This window comes from Coturnix japonica, chromosome 34 (assembly GCF_054131305.1).
Source record: "Coturnix japonica strain WE chromosome 34, WE-NBRP24, whole genome shotgun sequence".
Taxonomy (NCBI): Eukaryota; Metazoa; Chordata; class Aves; order Galliformes; family Phasianidae; genus Coturnix; species Coturnix japonica.
The window spans coordinates 4766805-4786162 of record NC_140696.1 but is presented as its reverse complement, the minus strand read 5'-3'; the positions used below and the strand labels follow the sequence as shown (position 1 = coordinate 4786162).

At 46.9% G+C, this 19358-nt stretch overlaps 2 protein-coding genes across 19 annotated transcripts in view; one reads left to right on the top strand and one right to left on the bottom strand.

Moving 5' to 3' along the window:
• The first annotated feature begins 47 nt into the window (after positions 1–47).
• On the top strand, positions 48–16215 carry LOC107324161 (beta-galactosidase-1-like protein 2). Of its 3 annotated transcripts, none has more exons than XM_015883904.3 (19): positions 48–183; positions 1777–1974; positions 2408–2476; positions 2763–2858; positions 3512–3620; positions 3897–3989; positions 6016–6097; positions 7794–7858; positions 10010–10094; positions 10615–10752; positions 11081–11161; positions 11504–11610; positions 11708–11854; positions 12247–12318; positions 12853–12931; positions 13840–13927; positions 14705–14819; positions 14931–15047; positions 15514–16215. In XM_015883904.3, the coding sequence occupies exons 1-19, from the start codon at positions 101–103 to the stop codon at positions 15598–15600; spliced, it is 1911 nt and encodes a 636-aa protein (XP_015739390.2). In that variant the 5' UTR covers positions 48–100; the 3' UTR covers positions 15601–16215. The 3 variants fall into 3 exon arrangements, with proteins under 3 accessions (XP_015739390.2, XP_015739389.2, XP_085381926.1); XM_015883903.3 differs by having other exon boundaries at positions 3897–4019; XM_085525800.1 differs by lacking the exons at positions 14705–14819; positions 14931–15047; positions 15514–16215 and adding an exon at positions 14402–14578 and having other exon boundaries at positions 3897–4019.
• A 265-nt stretch (positions 16216–16480) lies between these two features.
• The window catches only part of B3GAT1 (beta-1,3-glucuronyltransferase 1), a 28500-nt gene continuing 25622 nt past the window's right edge, over positions 16481–19358 (bottom strand). For 14 of the 16 annotated variants that reach the window (XM_015883913.3, XM_015883915.3, XM_085525808.1 and 11 more), the window contains one exon: positions 16481–18712. The gene's annotated coding sequence lies outside the window, so the exon portion shown is untranslated. The remainder of the gene's footprint in view (positions 18713–19358) is intronic. The other 2 variants (XM_015883909.3, XM_085525804.1) reach the window with 2 other exon arrangements.

The following is a 19358-nucleotide window of genomic DNA, read 5'->3' as shown; positions in this document are numbered from 1 at the left end:
TGGCGGGCGGAGCGGCCCAAAGCCGCGCTCTGGGCTGGGGGGGGGGCGGCGGTGCTGGTGCTGGTGCTGGTGTCGGTCCGGTTCGGTTCGGGCCGCCGCCATGTGGCCGTGCGGAGGGCGGCGGCAGCGGCGGTTCGGGGGTGTCGCGATGCTCCTCCTCGTGCTGTGGCTGCTGGCACGCAGGTGAGAGCCGCCGAGACCACGGGGTGTGAGGGAGAGGGGGGAAAAGGGGCCGGGATGTGAGGGGTTGGGTTATAAAAATAGGAATAATAACTAAAAATGGGCAGTTTGGATATGGGGAGCTGGGCACAAAGCGTGGGGATCGGGGCAAGCGTGCTGAGAGCACCTGAGCCCTCATGTATTGCAATGGAGTGGGGATGGATGGGACCTGTGAGCATAGATCGGAGTCTGTGCTACCCAGCAGTGAATCCATAGCAAAGCATCCATTGCAAAGCATCCATTGCAAACTATCTATTGCAAACTATCCATTGCAAAGCATTCATTGCAAACTATCCATTGCAAACCATCCATGCAAACTGCGTAGGGTGACAGCAAAGTTCCATTGCAATTGTACAATAAGGACCTCAGGTCTCCCAGCCCTCTTTGGTGACTTGGTGGGGACCTTCCAGCTGAGTTATGGCCGGGATTAAGGAGATGAGCTTAAGTGATTAGTTTATTTTTATCTAGCCGTGTTCCTTCTGCCTCCAGTGTTTGCAGGTGTAACTCAGGGCTTTGTGTGGCTCAGGAGCAGATTTGCAGTGTGCCTTTATCCATACTTGGAGCTTTACATCACCTGGACCTTTCAGCTTTCTGCCCTGGGCTCCCCCAGCCCATTAATGCTCCCCAACATTCAGTCATCATTCTGTGTTTGTGCTCAGCTTCTGCTGATGGGCATTTTTGATCCCGTTCCTATCCAGGCCCTCACCCTTTAAATACGACTGTGGTGCTGGTTGTGTGAAGGCAGTGAATTCTAACCCAGCCTTGCTTTTCCAGGTATTACCCATGCCTGCCGCCTGTTGTTTCAGAGCCCTGTGAGAATGCTGTTGTACACAGGTACTCTGTGCTTGCCAGCCAGCCCTGCCATATGTGGAAAGCCTTAGATTTAGTTCCTTGTAGTGTCCCTGTCTCGTGCTGGAGGACAGGTAATGGCTGCAGGCTCCTGGGCAGTAATCCCTGTAGTAAACCCTCTGCTAACACCCGCTCTGCACTTAGTATAGAACACAGCCAGAGCCCTTTGCAAATGTGACCCATGAAATGTGTGGGTCGCTGTTTTCTTCAGGCTGGAATTCATTTCTTGCATCTGGCCGTGATGGTGTCTCAGTGGAACAAGCTTCTATTGTCCAGCTCTGTTGTGTATTCATTTCTGGAACACGGGTGGTCTGATGGAGGCACTGTAGTTGCTTTGGATCTGGACTAGTTGATAAGAATGTGGTTTTTTTGGTTCCCAGAATGAACTGGGGAGCAGTGCAAGGCAATAGGAGGTTGTTTCCTGCATGCAGGAACCGACCTGAATGGAGCTGTGATGTGAATGTTCCAGCTGGTAAGTGCTTTGGAACCCGACGTCTCATTTGGTCCAGTTCTATTGGCAGATAAGTCATTAAGGAGTTGGTGTGAGCAGCAATACAGGTGGACATAAGTTAGTGATGACAGCAGACGTGATCCTTCCTGAGTGATGAACTGAATCTCTCTTTAAACTGAGGGGGTGACACAACGAGTCCCTTGTAGGAGGAGGTGCTCTTTGCTGCAGGCTGCTCACCTCTCCCTTTTCTCTTGCAGGTTTAATTGGAGTGAACTGGTCCCAGTGCGGCTGTGGGGCAGGACACTGGGCCTGCAGACCAAGCACTCACAGTTCCTGCTGGAAGGAATGCCCTTCCGGATCTTTGGAGGTTCCATGCACTATTTCCGAGTCCCCAGGGAATACTGGGAGGATCGCATGCTAAAGATGAAGGCGTGTGGCTTGAACACCCTCACAACGTAAGCACCCTTGCTCTTATCCCTGGGATGTGTACAGCCCTGATGGTGGTGATGTCTGTTGGTACTTGTGGCAAATGATGAGTTCCTTGTCCTGCCCCATCCTTTAGCATCTGTCTGAGGTTTACACAGCTGCCATGTCTTCCAATTTAGATCGTCACTTAAATGCAGACAGTAACTGCTGTTCCTCTTTGCCAATCTCACTGAGTTTGATGGTCTTGACAAACTCAGGCACTGCACAGCACAGGAAAAGAGTGCAGCAAGGAAAGGGCTCATGAGAAAAAGAGGCACAGATCATATTTAAGAAGGGACTTTGTGATGTGTGCGTTCTGTAATCCCTGAGTCTGTCACTAAGAAATGGAGTGCTCAGCTTTTATTTTCCCTGTGCTTCACAGACACAGAGCTTCGTTCTCACTGCCCTGACTTTGCCTTTCAGGTATGTACCATGGAACCTTCATGAACAAACACGAGGGAAGTTCGACTTCAGTGAGAACCTGGATCTAGAGTATGTGGTGCAAGTATTGTCATTAAATACTGAGTGGAGGGTGTGCGTGTTGGTTCTGGGTGAAGACAGCATTTCCAGCTTCCAAGCCTTGGTCTGGTGTTGGAGATCCTCACTCCTTCCCCTGCTTCCCAGAGCCCCAGGAGCTTACAAGTTTAGCATCAATCCATTGTAATTATTTCACCTAGTAATTCCTTTCTGGTTCTAAATTCTCCCGGTGATTGGCATATTAGGAGCACACGAAGCATGGATGCTGCAGTCAGACAGTAATCAGTGTCTGTATTTCTAGGGCCTTCCTTTCCCTGGCAGCTAAGAATGGGCTGTGGGTGATTCTGCGTCCTGGACCTTACATCTGCTCAGAGTGGGACCTCGGTGGCCTGCCCAGGTAAGAGCAGGTGAATGCTATTGTTGGTAGGAGCCTTTGGGAGCTGAGCTGAGTACGTCAGTACTGAGACTCGCTTGGTTACTGGATCCCAGTGGAACCAGTGCCTGGTTACAGACCTCTTGTTTTCCTTCAGCAGAGACACATGGCCAAACGTGAGGGTTATTTCTTTTAGTCCTTTTATTTATTTATCTTTTCAAAACGCCTTTTGTGTCCCACACGGTTCAGGTACTGAACTTTGAAGGTGTTTTTGGTCAGCTCGCTGAGCTGGATGTCTTTCCAACCTCTGAAAGCAGAACTCACTGATGCCTTTTGCAGAGGCAGGGGTGGTGCGGTCCTGCTCTGCTTGTATCATTACAGCAGCACACAGTTCTGCTCTTACACTGTTTCTCTGTTAACCCCCAAACAGCCAACTAAATCTTGTAAATAAGCAGAAGAGACCATGGGAACAATTAGTGGAACCATTGATTTGAATGATGATTGGGGTTTTATGAGAGAGCACTTAACTGTAGGGCGCCCTTGGGGATGCAGGGAATTCTGGAGTAACCTTAGAGCGATAAGCTTACCCTTCTGTGCTTCTTGGTTTGCTCTTGAATTATCTCCTCTATAGTTATAGGAGTCATGTTTCTGAAGTTGAAAACTGCTTTTTATCATAGTTGGCTGCTGCAGGACCCAGAGATGCAGCTGAGAACAACATACAAGGGCTTCACAGAGGCGGTGGATGCCTATTTTGATCGTCTAATGCCAATCGTAGTCCCTCTTCAGGCAAGTACAATCCATTGCCCCTCTGTATACAGATGAGTGTTGGTCTGTATAGTAGCAGCAGGTCGAAGCAGTGACAGATCTACCAGCTTCACTTGGGGAGCCACTGTTGGCTGTAGTTGGCCATACCAGCTCTGCAGTGTGAGATGTGTGGTTGTGCTGTGTAGGCTTTGGGAGGGTTGTGCAGATGTGTGTGTCTTTTCTATAAGCCAGCTCTGCTGTGATTTTGCTCCTTCTGATTAGAAATCACAGTGAACATCTCCGTTTTGTTTCCAACAGTACAAGAGAGGAGGTCCCATCATTGCAGTGCAAGTGGAGAATGAATACGGTTCCTATGCCAAAGACTCAAACTACATGGCCTATGTGAAAATGGTAATGTTGGCCTGTTTACTTGTTTCTGTGGTGAGTCCCACTCAAAGCACCTTCCTTGCAGTACTTTCTTCTGAGTAAATGTGACCATGGCTTCGGGAAGCCTTGAAAGCATCAGTGCTAAATCCAGCTAGATTTTCCATGGTACTTCTTTTGGTTACACCTCTCACTACTGGTAAATTGAGTTCCTGTGTATTGAAGAGAAGAGGTAATAACAGGTAATAGAGGAGTGGCCATCATTCAAAGCTGGCCTTGAAGAAGTTGTCTCCTGTTAGTCCTGCTTCACTTCTCTTGGACTGCATTAAAGAAGGATTTCTCCATTCCTAACCTCTCGTAATCTGAGGTCCAGCATCAGGAAGGTTAATTTACCCAAAGGAAGGTTAATTTACCTAACGTCTCCCTTACCCTTGTCAGTTGGAGATGGACTGCTCCCTGCCTCCAGGCTGTGTGGTGAAGTTGGCCAGTACCCAAGGAGGAGAATCTAACATGAGTCAGACCTGCTCACTCTTCCCCAGTACAATAGCGAGGCAGGAAGCTAACAGCTGCCTGTTTCTGAACTAACTCTACCTTATGGAGTGATTTCTTGTTGCTTGGAAAGATAAATAGCAAGTATGCATACAAGTACATTAAGGTTAGTTGCTGACCTGAGCTGATAAGGTCAAAATTGCTTCTTTTATCTGCATAGTTTTGCTGGTTGTGTGCCGTGCCCATTGACAAGCATGTGGGTAAGTGGCTTTCAGGGTGAGTGGGGCACAGAGACTGTTGTGTCTGAACAGCGTGCCAGCTCCGTTCTTACTTTCCCATATCTCAGTGATGAAAGAGCTTGTGATGTTCCATGGACTTGTCAGAACAGATAACTTTCCTCGTCAGGCCTGTGGGTGTATTTTTGTGGTGCTGCTTTGTTGTATTCTGGAATTGTGAAGTGCTTCCAGCAGAAGCTGTGGGAAAGCTGGATGTGTAGGGCTTCCTTGGGTTGGAGTGGGGTCTGCGGTGCTTCAGGCCTTCAGCTCCAACAGCAACAAGCAGATCACAGCTGCACCTTATTGTGCAGTGCAATCCACACACAACCTGAAAAGCCTGTCCTGCTCTCACACCCATCTCAGGCCATGGGAAGGTGTGCTGGCAGTGACCTGGGGTTAGCTGAGCACACACCAGTGTCTGCCTCTGACACTGCTGCTATTCCTGGGTTCTGTGCTGTGCACTGAAGTCCTGCAGTGCATTTAAATGCCTTCCAGCTCTGCTGTTTCTCTGTGCTGCTCTTGTATTTCAGCAGAAAATATATTAAAAAAGGAAGAAACTTAGCTCTGAGTGCAGTGCTTCAAGAGTTATCTTAATAAAGCTTACTGGAAATTCCAGTTCTGTTAGCAGATCCCAGCATCCATTTGGGTATTGATGGCAGATTGATAAACTAAACATGTTTTTTCCACTCTGAATTGAATCTGTTGTCTCTAAGGTAGGTTGTGTGAGATGCTCAGGTCCCCTCTGCACAATGTGGGTGTGTGCAGCATGCAGAAGGTTGTTTAAATGAACAGCAGGCAGTAATAAGTTGGGATAGGTTCTGTAGGTGCTTGTATCACCATTTTGCAGTTCGTGGTTTGTTATTAAGGTGAAGGTGTGTGTTCAGAGCTCTGTGGAGCTGCTGGAGTCCCTCTGACTGCAGCTGTGCTGAGAAGAGGGGTTAAGTTCTTACTAGCAATTCCTAATCCCTCTTTCAAACATCGGCCACAGTGTAAAGGGACAAGTGTGAGAGAACACTCCTGGTGGGAATGAGGTGCGTGTGCATGCATTTTAACACAGCTGGGAGTGCCGCTGCATACAGCTCTGTGGTACTGAGGAACCATCAATTCTTTCAGGCGTGACTATCCAAGGAACCGAGCTGTCCTGTGATGGATATGCCCACTGGAAATGGGCGTTTTTCTCCTATTACTTTCTGTTGTTAGACAGAGAGATGGTGATAACGTGCTTTAATATCCTGATAAATACAGAATTTGGGCTGTTAACGCGGTGGCTTTTCCTCTTTTTAATGCAGGCTCTGTTAAGCAGGGGGATTGTGGAGCTGCTGATGACCTCAGACAACAAGAATGGGTTATCATATGGCTTAGTGGAAGGAGGTGAGTGCTTGTGAGGCTGTTCCTTGGGGCAGCGGATGAAACTGAATGAAATCACATTGAATGAGAGTGGCTGCTTTGTGGATGTGGCTGGATCTCAGCCCTGAGCGGCTGCAAGCATGCAGAACAACAGCAATCCCTTCTTAGATTTCCCAGTGCTGCAGTGATTGCAGCATTGCCCCACATGGAGGCAGCCTCTCTGCTTTTGAGGGTTCTCAATGGGTGTGGGTAAAACACCTCGCTGCTCCTGTGTCACACCAGGCAGTGCTATTAAAGGGCTGAGAATCTTTACTGCTTTGTTTGAATGGATGCTATGTTTGTATATAGAAGTACCAGAGGGACAAATCCAGCAGCTCAGCAGTGTGAGCTCTCAGCAGTGCTCTCACAGTGCTTTGATTCTTATGGAGCACAGCAGTTTCCAGCTGTGACCACACAGGGTCACCCTCTCACTGCTGTCCAGGAGGTGTGGAACAGCCCCATCCTTCAGTGTCTTCCGCAGGAGTGTTTCCAGTTCCCAGCTCCATCATGCTCAGAGTTATCTTTTCCAGCATGTTGCACTGTGATGGGCACCAAAATAAAGCTCCGGGTTCCCGCTAAGCCAAAGCTAAAGCACCATGATGGAAAGCTGTACGCATGGGAATGTTGCCTACAGTGGAAAGGCTGAGTAAGGCTTTGGGCCTGGTTCTCCATCCCCTGTCCAGAGTTGAATGGTGTGATGTTAATCTGCACAAGGAGCAGAATTGGGCATTTTTGCCTAATTCTGGATTGCCAACTAATGTATCGCATCAAGGCTAAGTCTACATTATGTTTTGTTCTCCTGCTGTGTTTGCCTGTGCAAAATTCTTCAGCTCAGCACACTATATAGTTCAGCCCATTAGTTTCAGGGTATATATAGAGAGAAGGAAGCTTTTGCTTCTGTAAGTATTCTGTTTGAAGTGCTCTGTGTGACACAACTGGGGCTGGATCCCATGCCTGCTCTTGTAAGAAGTCACTTTTTACAAGAGAATCCCACTCCTGCTCCTGCAGTTTCAAAGTTTCTTGGGGAGAACGAAGCGACTGAGGTCTAGGAAAGTATGAAAACTATTCGAGCATCTATTATGGGCTGGGACACTGACAGCAGGTTGCTGTGTTGTAATGCATCAGCTTCTGCAGCCAGCTCTTCACTTTGCCTTTTGCTGTCGGTGCAGCACACAGCACTGCTGGCTCCCCTGTGCTGCATGGGGCAGGAGCACAGAGCCATCTTCCAATCTCAGTTTCTGCCTGGTTCACTCACACTGCAGCCCCTCTCCCCATCCCCGCAGACATCACAAGCAGTGAGATTGCCTGGCTTTCCTGCAGCTATAGCCTGGGAGATCGGTGTGCCATTCAGATATGATGTTCTAATAATAAGTTTGCCTTTATGTGGTGCCTTTTAGGTGCTTTGCAGCCTCTAATTAAAGCTGATGAGGCGTTCTGATGCTCTCTTTCTAGTAGCTCTGAATGCTGTGGCTGAGAACACAGCCTGCAGGTATTCCACTGTGTGCTGTGGTCCCCTCACGTCCCACATACTCAGTGAGGACTTTGATGGGAAATTTCTGGGGAGGTGGTTTGGGTGATATTCCAGTTCCCTTTGGGCTGATGCCCAGAGAGGCGGTCCCATACATGAAAGCATTTTGCAGGCATCTGAATTAATAACAGCTTTTTTTTCTTTCCTTGACAGCATTGGCCACTGTTAACTTTCAGAAGCTGGAACCTGGTGTATTGAAATACCTGGATAAGATACAGGTAAGATGCAGAAATACTCTGTTTTGTCTGATTTTTGCAGGACAGCTTTATCTCAACAGAAAGTTCATGTTCCTTCTGTTGGAAGACAATGTTCTTTGGGAGGGTAGTTGGAGTTTTTGTTACCCTTTGGGTACAGGCAGCAAACTCGTTATTACTTGGGCTTCAATGACTATTAGATCCACAAAAGGATCCTACATAACACATTGGAAGGTATTAGTCCAGCTACTGGAGTATGGTACAATTGCACCCACTGTTGTAAAACAACAGGGCGCTGACATCTGGCGATGGATGTGCTTTGTCACAGGGCCACGAGCTGCAATAAACTGAATTATTCCTCTTTCCTTGGTTGAATTTGTAGGTCTGCCCGCGTAGATCATCTTTAGTGCCTAACAGATTTGAGTGCCTAGTAATTCTTTTCTGAATATTCAGTGATTGATTAAATAATTAAAATGAGCACGCTTTGGCAGGAGAAAGTGCTCTCCATGAGGCTGCTTGGCAGACATGTTTTCTGTAGTGGCAGTGCAGTGTGTACCAGTGGGAAGGACAAGGGACCATCCAATAAAGCTGGGGGAGCTGTCTGGTCCCTGCCTAACTTGCCTAACTGTGGCTGTATTATACATGTAGCTGATTCTATACACGTATAAATGCCCACTTTCAGCGCTTACTCCACTTTCAAGTGTTGGTGCCCAATAGCATCCTATTTGCAGTTGCCTTCCCTCCAGAAGATCACTGCTCTTTTTCCCAGTCTCTTTTATCCTGCTGCTGTGCGTTCCCTTAGGACTCAGTTTGAAGGCTGTGCTCTTCAGATGCTGAATAAGTTCCCAGCAGCTCCTTCCAGCAGCGCTGTGCCCTCCGAGCAGCCCAGCCTACCTGGCATTTAATGTTTGCTGCAGAAATGCATTCACACAGAGTGCATTGCTTGAGCATCTCTGATTCCCTGCGCTGTCAGAGATGTGAATCAGTGTGAAAAAAGAGGTAGGGAATTGCCTAATGAGCATCTGATGCAGAAAGTATCCTGTGTGATGCTGGGGTAGCAAGGCAAGAGCTAATTTTGATTTTTAGTGACAGGTTCTTTCTCTCCCTTTCCTCTCCTCCATCCTCTTCTCTCTCTATTGCTCTGTGTGCTCCAGATGTCAGCCTGGGAAGTTCAGAATAGCTGACATGTGCCCCCGGTCACGATCGATTCTATTCTGATCTCTTCGCCTGGCTTTTGCTCAGTCTGTGAAATGCAGCCCTGCTGTTGGCGTGCTGAGAGCCGCATCCCATCACACTAACTTCTTTTTTGTCTCGTTCAGACAAAAGAGATTCTGCTTTCTTCAGGTCTAGGAAAATTCCACCACATGCAGCAAATGAACAGAGGGCACCTTTCCCACAAACTGAACACGTACATAAAACACAGCCCAGCAAAAGCAGCTCCCCCATTGCCACACGTACTGATTAGAAGACAGGAAGCCTGTCATTCATATTCATAAGGATTGTGAGGCTGCGTTACCTTTTCCTTGTCATGATCTCTTATTCCAGAAGTCAGTAGAACTTATTCAACTTGTTTACTGGGGATGGAGTGATTAAACATATCACTGAGAGCTGGTCTGAACCTGGAGCGGTTGGATTATTACAGGCACCTGCAGTTGTTTTCTCCTAATGAAACATGAGTTTCTTTAATGCCACTTACCTTGGCTATTTCATGCGGCATCACATAAAGCCCCTATCAAATAAATGGCCAAATTGCCTTGACTGGAAATAAATACCATGAACAGGGAGTGCCAGTTGTTCTGTGCAAGGTGATGGGGCCGGGTGGAATTCTGCAGGAGCTAAAGGAGCTGGCAAGCAGTGAAGAATGGGAAGCAACTGCTCTGTGTGCAGAACCTTTATAATGAAGACCTAATTCCTGCAAAGGCTAATTTTTCCCTGCCAACACCATATGCAGCATTAAAAAGGCATTAAGCTGCTAAGGTCTGCTGTTCCCACCTTGGCAAGCACTGGCTGCAGTGCACCTGCAAACCCTCAGCTGGCAGTGGCATAGCTGATAAGTAGACATTTATAAATGCCTATTTCTAGCAGAAGCTAAACAGTGACAGTTGGTTAGTCTCTTTTTTTTGCTACAGCTCCACCACCCTGGTCCATTTTAACTCTGTTTTTGTTTTGGTGAAGCGAGATCAGCCAATGATGGTGATGGAGTATTGGACCGGATGGTTTGATAACTGGGGAGGCCCTCACTATGTCTTCGATGCGGATGGTGAGCAGTGCATGGTGTTGTAGAGGGGGGGGATTCTTGCTCTGCAAACAGTAACAGGAAAATGACAGGACCTTTTCAGAAGCTCTGTTCATCATTTTTACTGTGTTTTTTAAGCTCGTTAGGAAGGCACTAAAATAAATAATCCCACAACCTCAAGGGCATCTAAGGCCTCTGTAAGTCTACTTTAATGCCTGTTTCATCTACCTGCAGCTGTCTTTGTAGCTGGACAGTTGCTGTGTTGAGTTTAGGAGTATGATTGAGTGGTCATTCTGCTTAACAGCAAAACTCCAGCCTGTGTCCACAAGTTATGCTTATTTTGCCTATTAGAAGAGGTATATTTGCATGGATTAATCTGTCCCAATGTGCCAATGGATGCGCTGCCCTTCCTGAGGGCTAAATGGAGATTGCAGATTGCTGTAATTACACAGACCAGAATGTCTGAGTCTGCTTTGAATTACTAGAAGACGGTCAGCCGAGCTCATTGGTTTGTGGACTTCATGGCATTGCCTTTCCTTTACAGAAATGGTGAATACTGTAGCAAGCATCCTCAGATTAGGAGCATCCATCAATCTCTACATGTTTCATGGAGGCACCAACTTTGGCTTCATGAATGGTGCTTTGAAGACTGATGAATACAAGTCAGATGTCACCAGCTATGGTGAGTTCTCTGTCACTGCCTTGCTCATGAACCTGCTGTGAGTGCACAGCTCAGGCTGCCCTTTGGGCTACTTAGAGTTGGTAGAAGTGTTTTGAAATGATCAGTGTAACCCCATGGTCATGGGTAGCTGAGCTGGAATATAGCTTGGAAGCAAATGCTTATCTCAGAGGAGGCTCACATTAATATTCCCTGTTTGCAGACCCATTCCAGGATGCGTCGCTAAGCACAGTGACACAGCTTGTAGAGTGCAAGTTTCCTTAACTTAATGCTGAATGAATTATCTTGGGCTCTCACTTCTTGAATGATGTTATGTGTGCTTCTTTTTCAGATTACGATGCTGTGCTGACAGAGGCTGGAGACTATACATCCAAATTTTTCAAGCTCCGACAACTCTTCAGCACAATCATTGGTAATTATAAATCCTAGAGCCAAAATAGTGTTGCAGTCTACTGCACTAAAATCAGAATAATCTACACTGCTGGAGCCCTATGGCTCTGATTGTGTGACTGGGAGCATTTCCCAAGAGGCAGGAAGGAGGAGGACCAGGGATTTCAGGTATTTAGTCTGTTAGCAGGCAGGTGGCACTTGGCATCATCTCACTGTACTCCCAGATATTCACGTTTTTTGGCAGCAGATACAGGGCTCTGTAATTCAATGGAAAGTTTGATCAGAAGAGCTCTGGAGAGGCCTTAAATCTGTGTCGCCTTTTTGCAGCTGAAATAGTTGCCCCATCTTTCTTTTTGCATCACAGGCCAGCCACTTCCTCTCCCTCCCATGATTGAAAGCAAGGCGTCGTACGGTGCCATCCTCCTGCATCAATATATCTCTCTCTGGGATGTGTTACCATCACTTGTACAGGTAGTAATCTGTGGCAGAGTGGAACACCTGTCTCAAATGAATTGCCTCTATGTGACCTGTTGGTGCTAAGAAAGCACTTTTTGCTTCTCCTTTGCAGCCCATAAAATCAGAGTTTCCAGTTAACATGGAGAACCTCCAACTAAACGATAGCAGTGGGCAGTCCTATGGATATGTACTCTACGAGGTTGTCATATTTGGTGGTGGACAACTGCATTCCAGAGACCATGTCCGTGACCGAGCACAGGTGAGGAGCCTGGGGCCAACTTCCCATTGATGTGAATGCTCTGATCTCAGCAGCAAGGCAGCAAATGGGCCAACCACGCAGTAAGATGTGATGTTTTTACATTAGAAACGTGACTTGCTCTTTCCGTTCTCATCTAAGCACCAACCTTTTTCATTTGTAAATCAGCTTGAGGTCTGTTGAAACTCAGAATATCTTTAAATTTTGAATGTTCTGAGAAATGCTGGTTTTGCATCTTTTTTCCACCTAGACTGAATCAGTGACAGAGCTGTGGACCCTTGGTTCCAATCCCCATTAGAGACAGTTTTCTCCCCAAATACTGCTCCAGTAACCTATGCAACCCACGACTTTAATTGATGAGATGCTGCTCTTGTCTCTCGTGCTCTGTTCTGCAGGTGTTTATTAACACCATGTATGTTGGTGAGCTGGACTACAACACGGTGGAGCTCTCCCTTCCTGAAGGACAGGTAACTTGATGGAGGTGGCAGACAGAACCAAAACTTGTAATGAGATGTAGCTCCCAAGAAGGTACCTCCCATCTAATCCATTTAACAAGCTGGTATGGTGCTCTGATGCAGAGGATGGTTGGTATGCCCTAATGAGACACCATTTTGCTGGTGGAACACAGCATGAATTCACTGCCAAGTTCTTGCTGTGCACAGTCCCTTGGGTAAGGTGAGCAGGCATGAATACTCAGTGCTGCTCTTGAGGCTCATGGCAAAGCTACATGCCAAAAGCCTGCACTATCTTAAACTCCATTTCTCCATCAATCTGGTATTTAAAAATTCAACAGAGGAAGAAAAGAAAGGAAACCTTCACAAAAAGGCTGAGACCATCAGTAAGCAGATGAATTGCAACTGTCAAAGGTCCTGGTGCAACCTCCCCTCTTCAGCACTGCTGCTGACTGCTGTTGTCCAGGCATTAGGGCTGTTGCATCACATGCTGTGCATTACTATAGCTGATGCCATCCCATATCTTCTTCTTTTCTTATTTCTTCATAGGGATTCAGGCAGTTGAGACTCTTGGTTGAGAACCGTGGTCGTGTCAATTATGGCCTGGCGCTGAACGAGCAGCGGAAAGGTGAGTTTTTGCCAGGTGATGGGAGGGTACCCATTCTGTTGCTCTCTGAGTGTGTTTGTTCACAGGGCAGGAAGGAGAAGAACCTTTTTTAAGCTCTGGGGTTTGATATTGGAGGATCACAGCGTCTTAAAGCTCACACAACGCTCAGCATATTCAGGAGGAACCAGTTACATCCTGTTGAGCAGCATTTGCTGAAGCATTCAAGTCCATTACGTACCATTGTGGAGCTGGAAGAGGTTGAAACCCCAGGATACTATTTTAGTGGGGAAATGTATGCAAAAAGTGTACAAGAAAGAATAATGGAGTGAGGCGTGTGACTGTACTAATTCTGTTCTACTGCTTTATACTGTGTATAAAGCCTCTGCTGCTTGGGCAGGCTCAACTGCAGCCCAGCAATTAGGGGGCTAGATTAGGGCCCAGGCACTGTTTGCTATGTGCAGAGTATCTAACAAGGAAGTGCTGGAGGGAAGTTATTTCTTAAAGTATCTTAAGATCTTTGGATGAAAAACAGTGCATCAGCACTGGGTGTGAGTGCTTCCCTGTGCTAAACTTTGATGAAATTACTATTAGAGAAGTAACTGATCTACTGCTTTAACAAATCTCGACGTGGGCAGCTAACAAAAAAACAACAATAACAACAAAACCCCATCTGCTGTGTGTGCCAACAATGTTTTCTGCTTGGAGGGTGTTTTAATGGCCTGGTGAGTTAAAGCGAAGGAGGGAGTGGAGAGGCCAAAGTATAGTAATGTTCTCCACTCAGTCTGGATGAGCAATGGGACCATATGGACTCTAATTCCATTGCAGAGCGTGGCTGCTTTCCATCTCCTGCTGTTCCCTTGCATTCAGAGAGGAAAATCTATCAGTTTTAGCTGTTTTTCAACTCTTCATTACCCCCATTGCTCTTGCAGGCTTAATTGGTGACATCTTCTTGAATAAAACCCCCCTGAGGAACTTCAGGATTTACAGTCTGGAGATGAAACCTGACTTCTTGAAAAGGTTGGTGGGATTTAAATGTGGTTCTTGCTCATTTGAAACCCAACTGTTTAGCAGCATTGCAGAATCAGGGAGGCAGCAGTTACATGTGTAACAGAAAGGCAAGGCCATGTAAAAGTGGGTGAGTAAACTCATGCCTTGCTAAGTTCCTTGCTGATACCTTATCAGAACATTGGGCTGTTTTCTCCACACATTTTAAGGCAGCAGATACCCCGTGGGCTCTGACCAATGTTCCAACAAGACTATTTTGAGTTTTCTTAATGTCAGAAAATAACACGTGTGCGTCCCCCAAGATAGCACAGCTCCCACAATGTGTGGGAAGGGGAGAGAGGTGATGTGAAACCAAACAGGCTTTTAAAAGAGGGAAAAAAGAAGAAAAAAAAAAAAAAAGAAAAATCAAATTTCCGAGGGATAACATGCAAAACCTGGATTATCATGGATAGTGATAACTCCATATCTCCTTTTCTTGCACCAAAGACTTGCATTTCAGTGGCATGGCAAGTATAGGAGAGTGAAAACCAAGACGTGTTCCACCCGTTCCTTTCAGCTAGGTGCTTGCTAAACAGCATCACCCTCTTGCAGCATGAAGGATATCACCTTCAGGCACTACCAGTAGGAAGCAGCTCCTTCCATTAGGCATGGAAGGAAACTGCAGCCTTGTTGTATGTAACCCATCCACTGCTGTAAGCAGGGCTCTGAAGTGATGCTGAGGCTGCTGTTGGAATTTGGTGCTGCCCAGAGCTTCCCTGCTGTTAGCTGTGCTTGGCCATTCTCTTACAGCTTGCAGCACGCTGGTGGATGGAGCGCAGTCCCAGATTACTTTGTCGGTCCAGCTTTTTTCCGTGGAAAGCTGTGGATAGAGCATCAGCCACAGGATACTTTCTTGAAGCTACAGGCAAGTCCTTGTCCTTCCCCACCGTTTTTGATTCATGAGGGGTTGCAAAAGCTGGTTAAAGAGATCCTGTATGTTAGATACAGCTGCTTCACTAATCCTGTATGATTCCAGGGCTGGGAAAAAGGAGTTGTGTTTGTCAATGGTCACAACCTTGGCCGCTACTGGAAAATTGGACCTCAGGAAACACTGTACCTTCCTGGCCCCTGGTTGAGGAAAGGGAGCAATGAGGTGAGAGGCTTTGGTGTGTGTGTGTGTGTGTGTTGTTAAAGATCCTGCTCTGGGTCATATCCCAAAGAGCTAAACTCATACAATATATTAATTAGCTAGCTACAGCTGAAGACCAGGGCAATAGTGAAGGAAGGAGACGTAGCTCCTAGGATCTGTGAAAATTAGGGGAGGTGCTGCTCTAAAGCTAAGAGTGTGGTTCTGACAGCCATTAAGACATGACAGGGATCCCAGCTAAACTTCAAAGTGCAGCATCAAGTTCAAAATCAAGACGAAGCTGATTTGATGCTCGTTCATTTTCTGCATTGTGTGGTGCTGAAGAATCAGAGTTACAATTCCGAATCATATTGATTGATCTCTTCTAAATGAGGCTTCCTTCCTCTGCAGTGATTGTGTGCCCTTTACCCTTACAGTTGTTAAGTAACTCAGCCTTTGTGTGAAGAGCTTTCCGTGTTCCTCTCTTCTGCAGATCATTATTTTTGAGGAACGCGCTGCAGGACGGATCATACAGTCTGTCGACATACCTTACTTGGGAAGGACCCAGTATGTGGACTGATGAGAGCTTCTTTCCCATGTTTGGTTCATCTTGAACACTCCTGGTTGCACGTCTGGGGACATGATGGCCCACGCACTTGGGCCTCTTAATTTCCACTAGACCCAGGTCAAGGATTTGCTCTTTGACAATAAGCTCAGAAGAGAGAATGGGCCCCAAAGGAACCAGAATCTGTTGTTCCAGTGATGGATGTGGAAGCTCATCTGCCTGCACTGCCGAGGAGCTGTGGCTTGGATGGCTGTGCGTGATGTTACAGACAGCAGTGAATGTGAGGGAGTAACACGGTGCTGGAGGCAGGAGAGAATGAACTGAACCCCGAGTCCAGCTCTCCACTGACTTTAAAAGCGTGTTATTGCTGACCTCTTCATTTTTATAATTAGAGAGAAAATGGTGAACATTTGAGTAACCAGGTGTGGAAACACATGGTGTTGTACTTCCAGGCACAATTTATCAGTGCAGTCTGCAGAGGGGCTGCAACCGGTTCACTTGTTGGAAGCCACGTTGGTTGTTAAATGAGTTAAGTGTGAGCTTTGTTCCACTGTGTTTTAATGTGGAGGTTGTTTCTCTCTCAGAAAGAAGGAGAAAAAAAAAAAGAAAAAAGTTTTAAAAATTCAAAAAGTGGTTTTTTTTCCTCTATCAAAAATACCGTCCTGTTTCAGGTCAGGAATGAGCAAGAGTTTCTAGTCACTGACAAGAGAGAGATCCCTGCTTGCACCTGGGGATGAAGTTCCCCCTTGTAAAGCAGCAGCAATCAGTTTTTGGTTGTGATAGAAGCCAAGAAGTCACATACATGGGTGAGCACATCTGGGCTCTGAGAAGCACCAACCACGTGCCTCTCATAATGGAGTTGCAGGGTATTCTAGCTCTTAAAAACCATACTTAATTTTATTTAACAAATTTAAATACAGTTTATTTAAAACTGAGAACAGACAGTGTGGCTGTCATACACTCCACCCTGACAAGAGCTGGCCTCGCTGAGCGTGCACATCTCTGCTCCCCAGACCCACAGTGCTGCTGTGCAGGTTGGAAGGGCTCAACTTTGAGGAGTGTAAAAGCAGGGCTGTGCTCAGGACTTGGGCTTTTGTGTTTTTTCTGGAAGTTATTTCCTTCCAGGGAGGGAAGGCTGCAGCTCAGCAGGAGCTGGAGCTGACGTTAGTGAATGAAAACATGCGGCTAGGAGAGGCCATCAGTTGGAAACTACCTTAGCAGAAGAATTTATATGCCTTTAACAATGTCTTTTTCCCCTCTAGGGTGTGCAGACTGAACTGAGGTGTTTGATGCTTGTACAAGAACAGAATCGGTCTGCTCAGATGCAGAGAGCTCCCATTTTAGTACAAGGTAACAGTGCCTGTTCCAATAGAGTGGCCAGTGGAACTGGATGCTTTCTATCCCAATACTATTTCATCCAGTCTAAAAGAACATTATTGTAAAGGCTGTGTAGCAAGGCTTTGTGACTGAGAGCTTCCCCCCATTGATTCTGAAAGACAGTGGGGAAAAAATAACTTGAAAACAACCAACCCAAACGTTTCTTTAAATATTAGGGAATGCACAGCCATTAGTCCAAGGGGAGACTTCTGCACTGTGAATGTAACAATCCCAGCTGTAGTACTTTAATACTTCTATGCGTTAGGGCTAAAAAGAACCAAATCTGGGATTACATTTTCCCTCAACTCGAAGGGAAAACTCTGCTTCAGACCCTTGTGAAAGAACTGGGGCAGTGGGGGTTGATGAGATGTTTGAGCTGTGATGGGAGGGTGCTAACTTGTGTGTATTAAGGGTTCTTTGTGTGTTTGCTGGCTGGAAGTAGGGAGAAGGGCTAAGCTGTACCTTAATTTCTTCCTCAGCAAGTGTGTCGTTTTCAAATAGAGTCAGCCAAGGGAGCAGCGCCCAGGTTCCTCCTCTGCATTGCTCAGCCACGTGCCTCTTGCTGAGGAGCAAGATATAGTTTCATCAGAGAATACCCTTTCATCAGTAGTACCTCAGGTCCTTTGATGTCACAGAGCAGGGAAGAGGCAACTAATATTCAGGTTAATTTTTCAGCCTACCTAGAGCCAGAGGTAGAGGGAACAGAGCGTGCTAAGCACAGGATCCCTTTACAAGGATGCTGCTCTGTTCCCACTACTTAACTCCTTTGCACACCAATCCAGCCCTGAAAGAGGAGCTAGGGCTGAAAGATATGCCCCACTAAGATGGTAAATGCACTAAAATCAGTTGTTCGTGTTCAAACCCTAGTTTTAAGTAGTTTATTTCTTAAGAGTAGAAATTTAACTTTATGTAGGAGCGCCCTTCTGAGAATCCCACACCTGATGTTCATGTGAACCAAATGAGAGCTAAATAGAACTAAGATCTGAGCCCAGACAAAGCATTATGGTGTATGGCCGCAACAATCTCTTTACAACCCACCCACAGCTCTTTTAGCATCAAGGGCTGTGTGCTGTGCGTGTAACTCCATCCAGGAGCACAGAGTGCCCTCCAAACCATGGAACCGAATCAAGGGAAGAAGAAGGGGGTAGAAGAAACAGATGTACAAATGGGTTTGTTCTAACCTGCCTTGCTTTTCACTCTCCTCCAAAGCCTTCCTGTCTTGTGCAGCGTAATAAACATTGATTAAAGTAGGTTTAGAATTAAGGGCTGAGGTGCCACCTCAGGAGGCAACTGTCCCTTATGTCAGCAAGGAGCTGCTCTGGCTGTTGGACACGTAGCTGCAGGGTGCGTGTCTGAGAAGGACAAGTCATCGGGGCCAGCACACTCATGTGTGCATTCTCACCCTTGCTCTCAGGTCCCGTATTACAGCCCGCTCAGTCTGGGCTGCCCTTCCAGCTGAGCTGCATCTTCAGTGCATCGTGCAGTTCTCCCACACCGAGCGTCTCACAGGGCAGCTGCTCTCGTAGGGAAGTTCAGTCCTGTATTTCTGTGCTTTTTTTCCATCCCCGGAGCATCAGGTTCTGCTCAGAGTCCAGGAGGAAGGGCAGGGGGGATCCGGGTAGTTTATGTATGCAGTGTTGCTTGCTTTCAGTACACTAAAACTCTTGGAAGTCAGCAGAGGTCCTGGCTACTGCATTTCTGGCTGTATGCTGTGGGGAGGAACCTTGGAGGCTGTGCATGAGGAAATCTTCTGCAACAGAGACACAACCAGCATGTTTATTACCCCTCTGCCTCGCTGCAGTGAGCTGCCACCCCTTGGAGCTAACCCAAAACCCATCTTGGATTGCAGAGCTGTGACTACTGCTGCTAGGCAACTGGGTGTTGGTGGAAAGCAGTTGTGACAGCGCTGAAGAGCTATGGCCTCTCTGCAAAGCTGCTATATATAGCACAGACAGTGTGCAGTGCAGGCTTTCCTTTGCTGTCCTGCCAACGGGCCACAGCACAGGCCCTGCAGCAGGCAGGGCTCCATCCCCGCAGCCCGAGGGAACGTGCTGTAAGAACTCATTATGTTAAAAATACACTGCTGTGAGCAGATCCGCCCCTCTCCCATACCCCTTGCTGCTCTGACTTCTCTGTGTCTGAGAGGAAAAGAGAACAAGAACCTTCTCTCCCCTCCAGGCCTGGTTCTGTGCTCTGGTTGAAGGGATTTGTGCATATATTTTTTCCCCCATAAGAATGAAGAGCAGTGGTCTGGACATGGATATGAGCAAATACTCCATCCTTCACTCTAGCAAACCAACTGCAGGGTGCACTCTGGAGATACAGAAGACTGAATGCAACAGAATGCTCAGGTAATTAAAGGTGAGAAGCACGAACAAACAATGGACAAGTCAGCC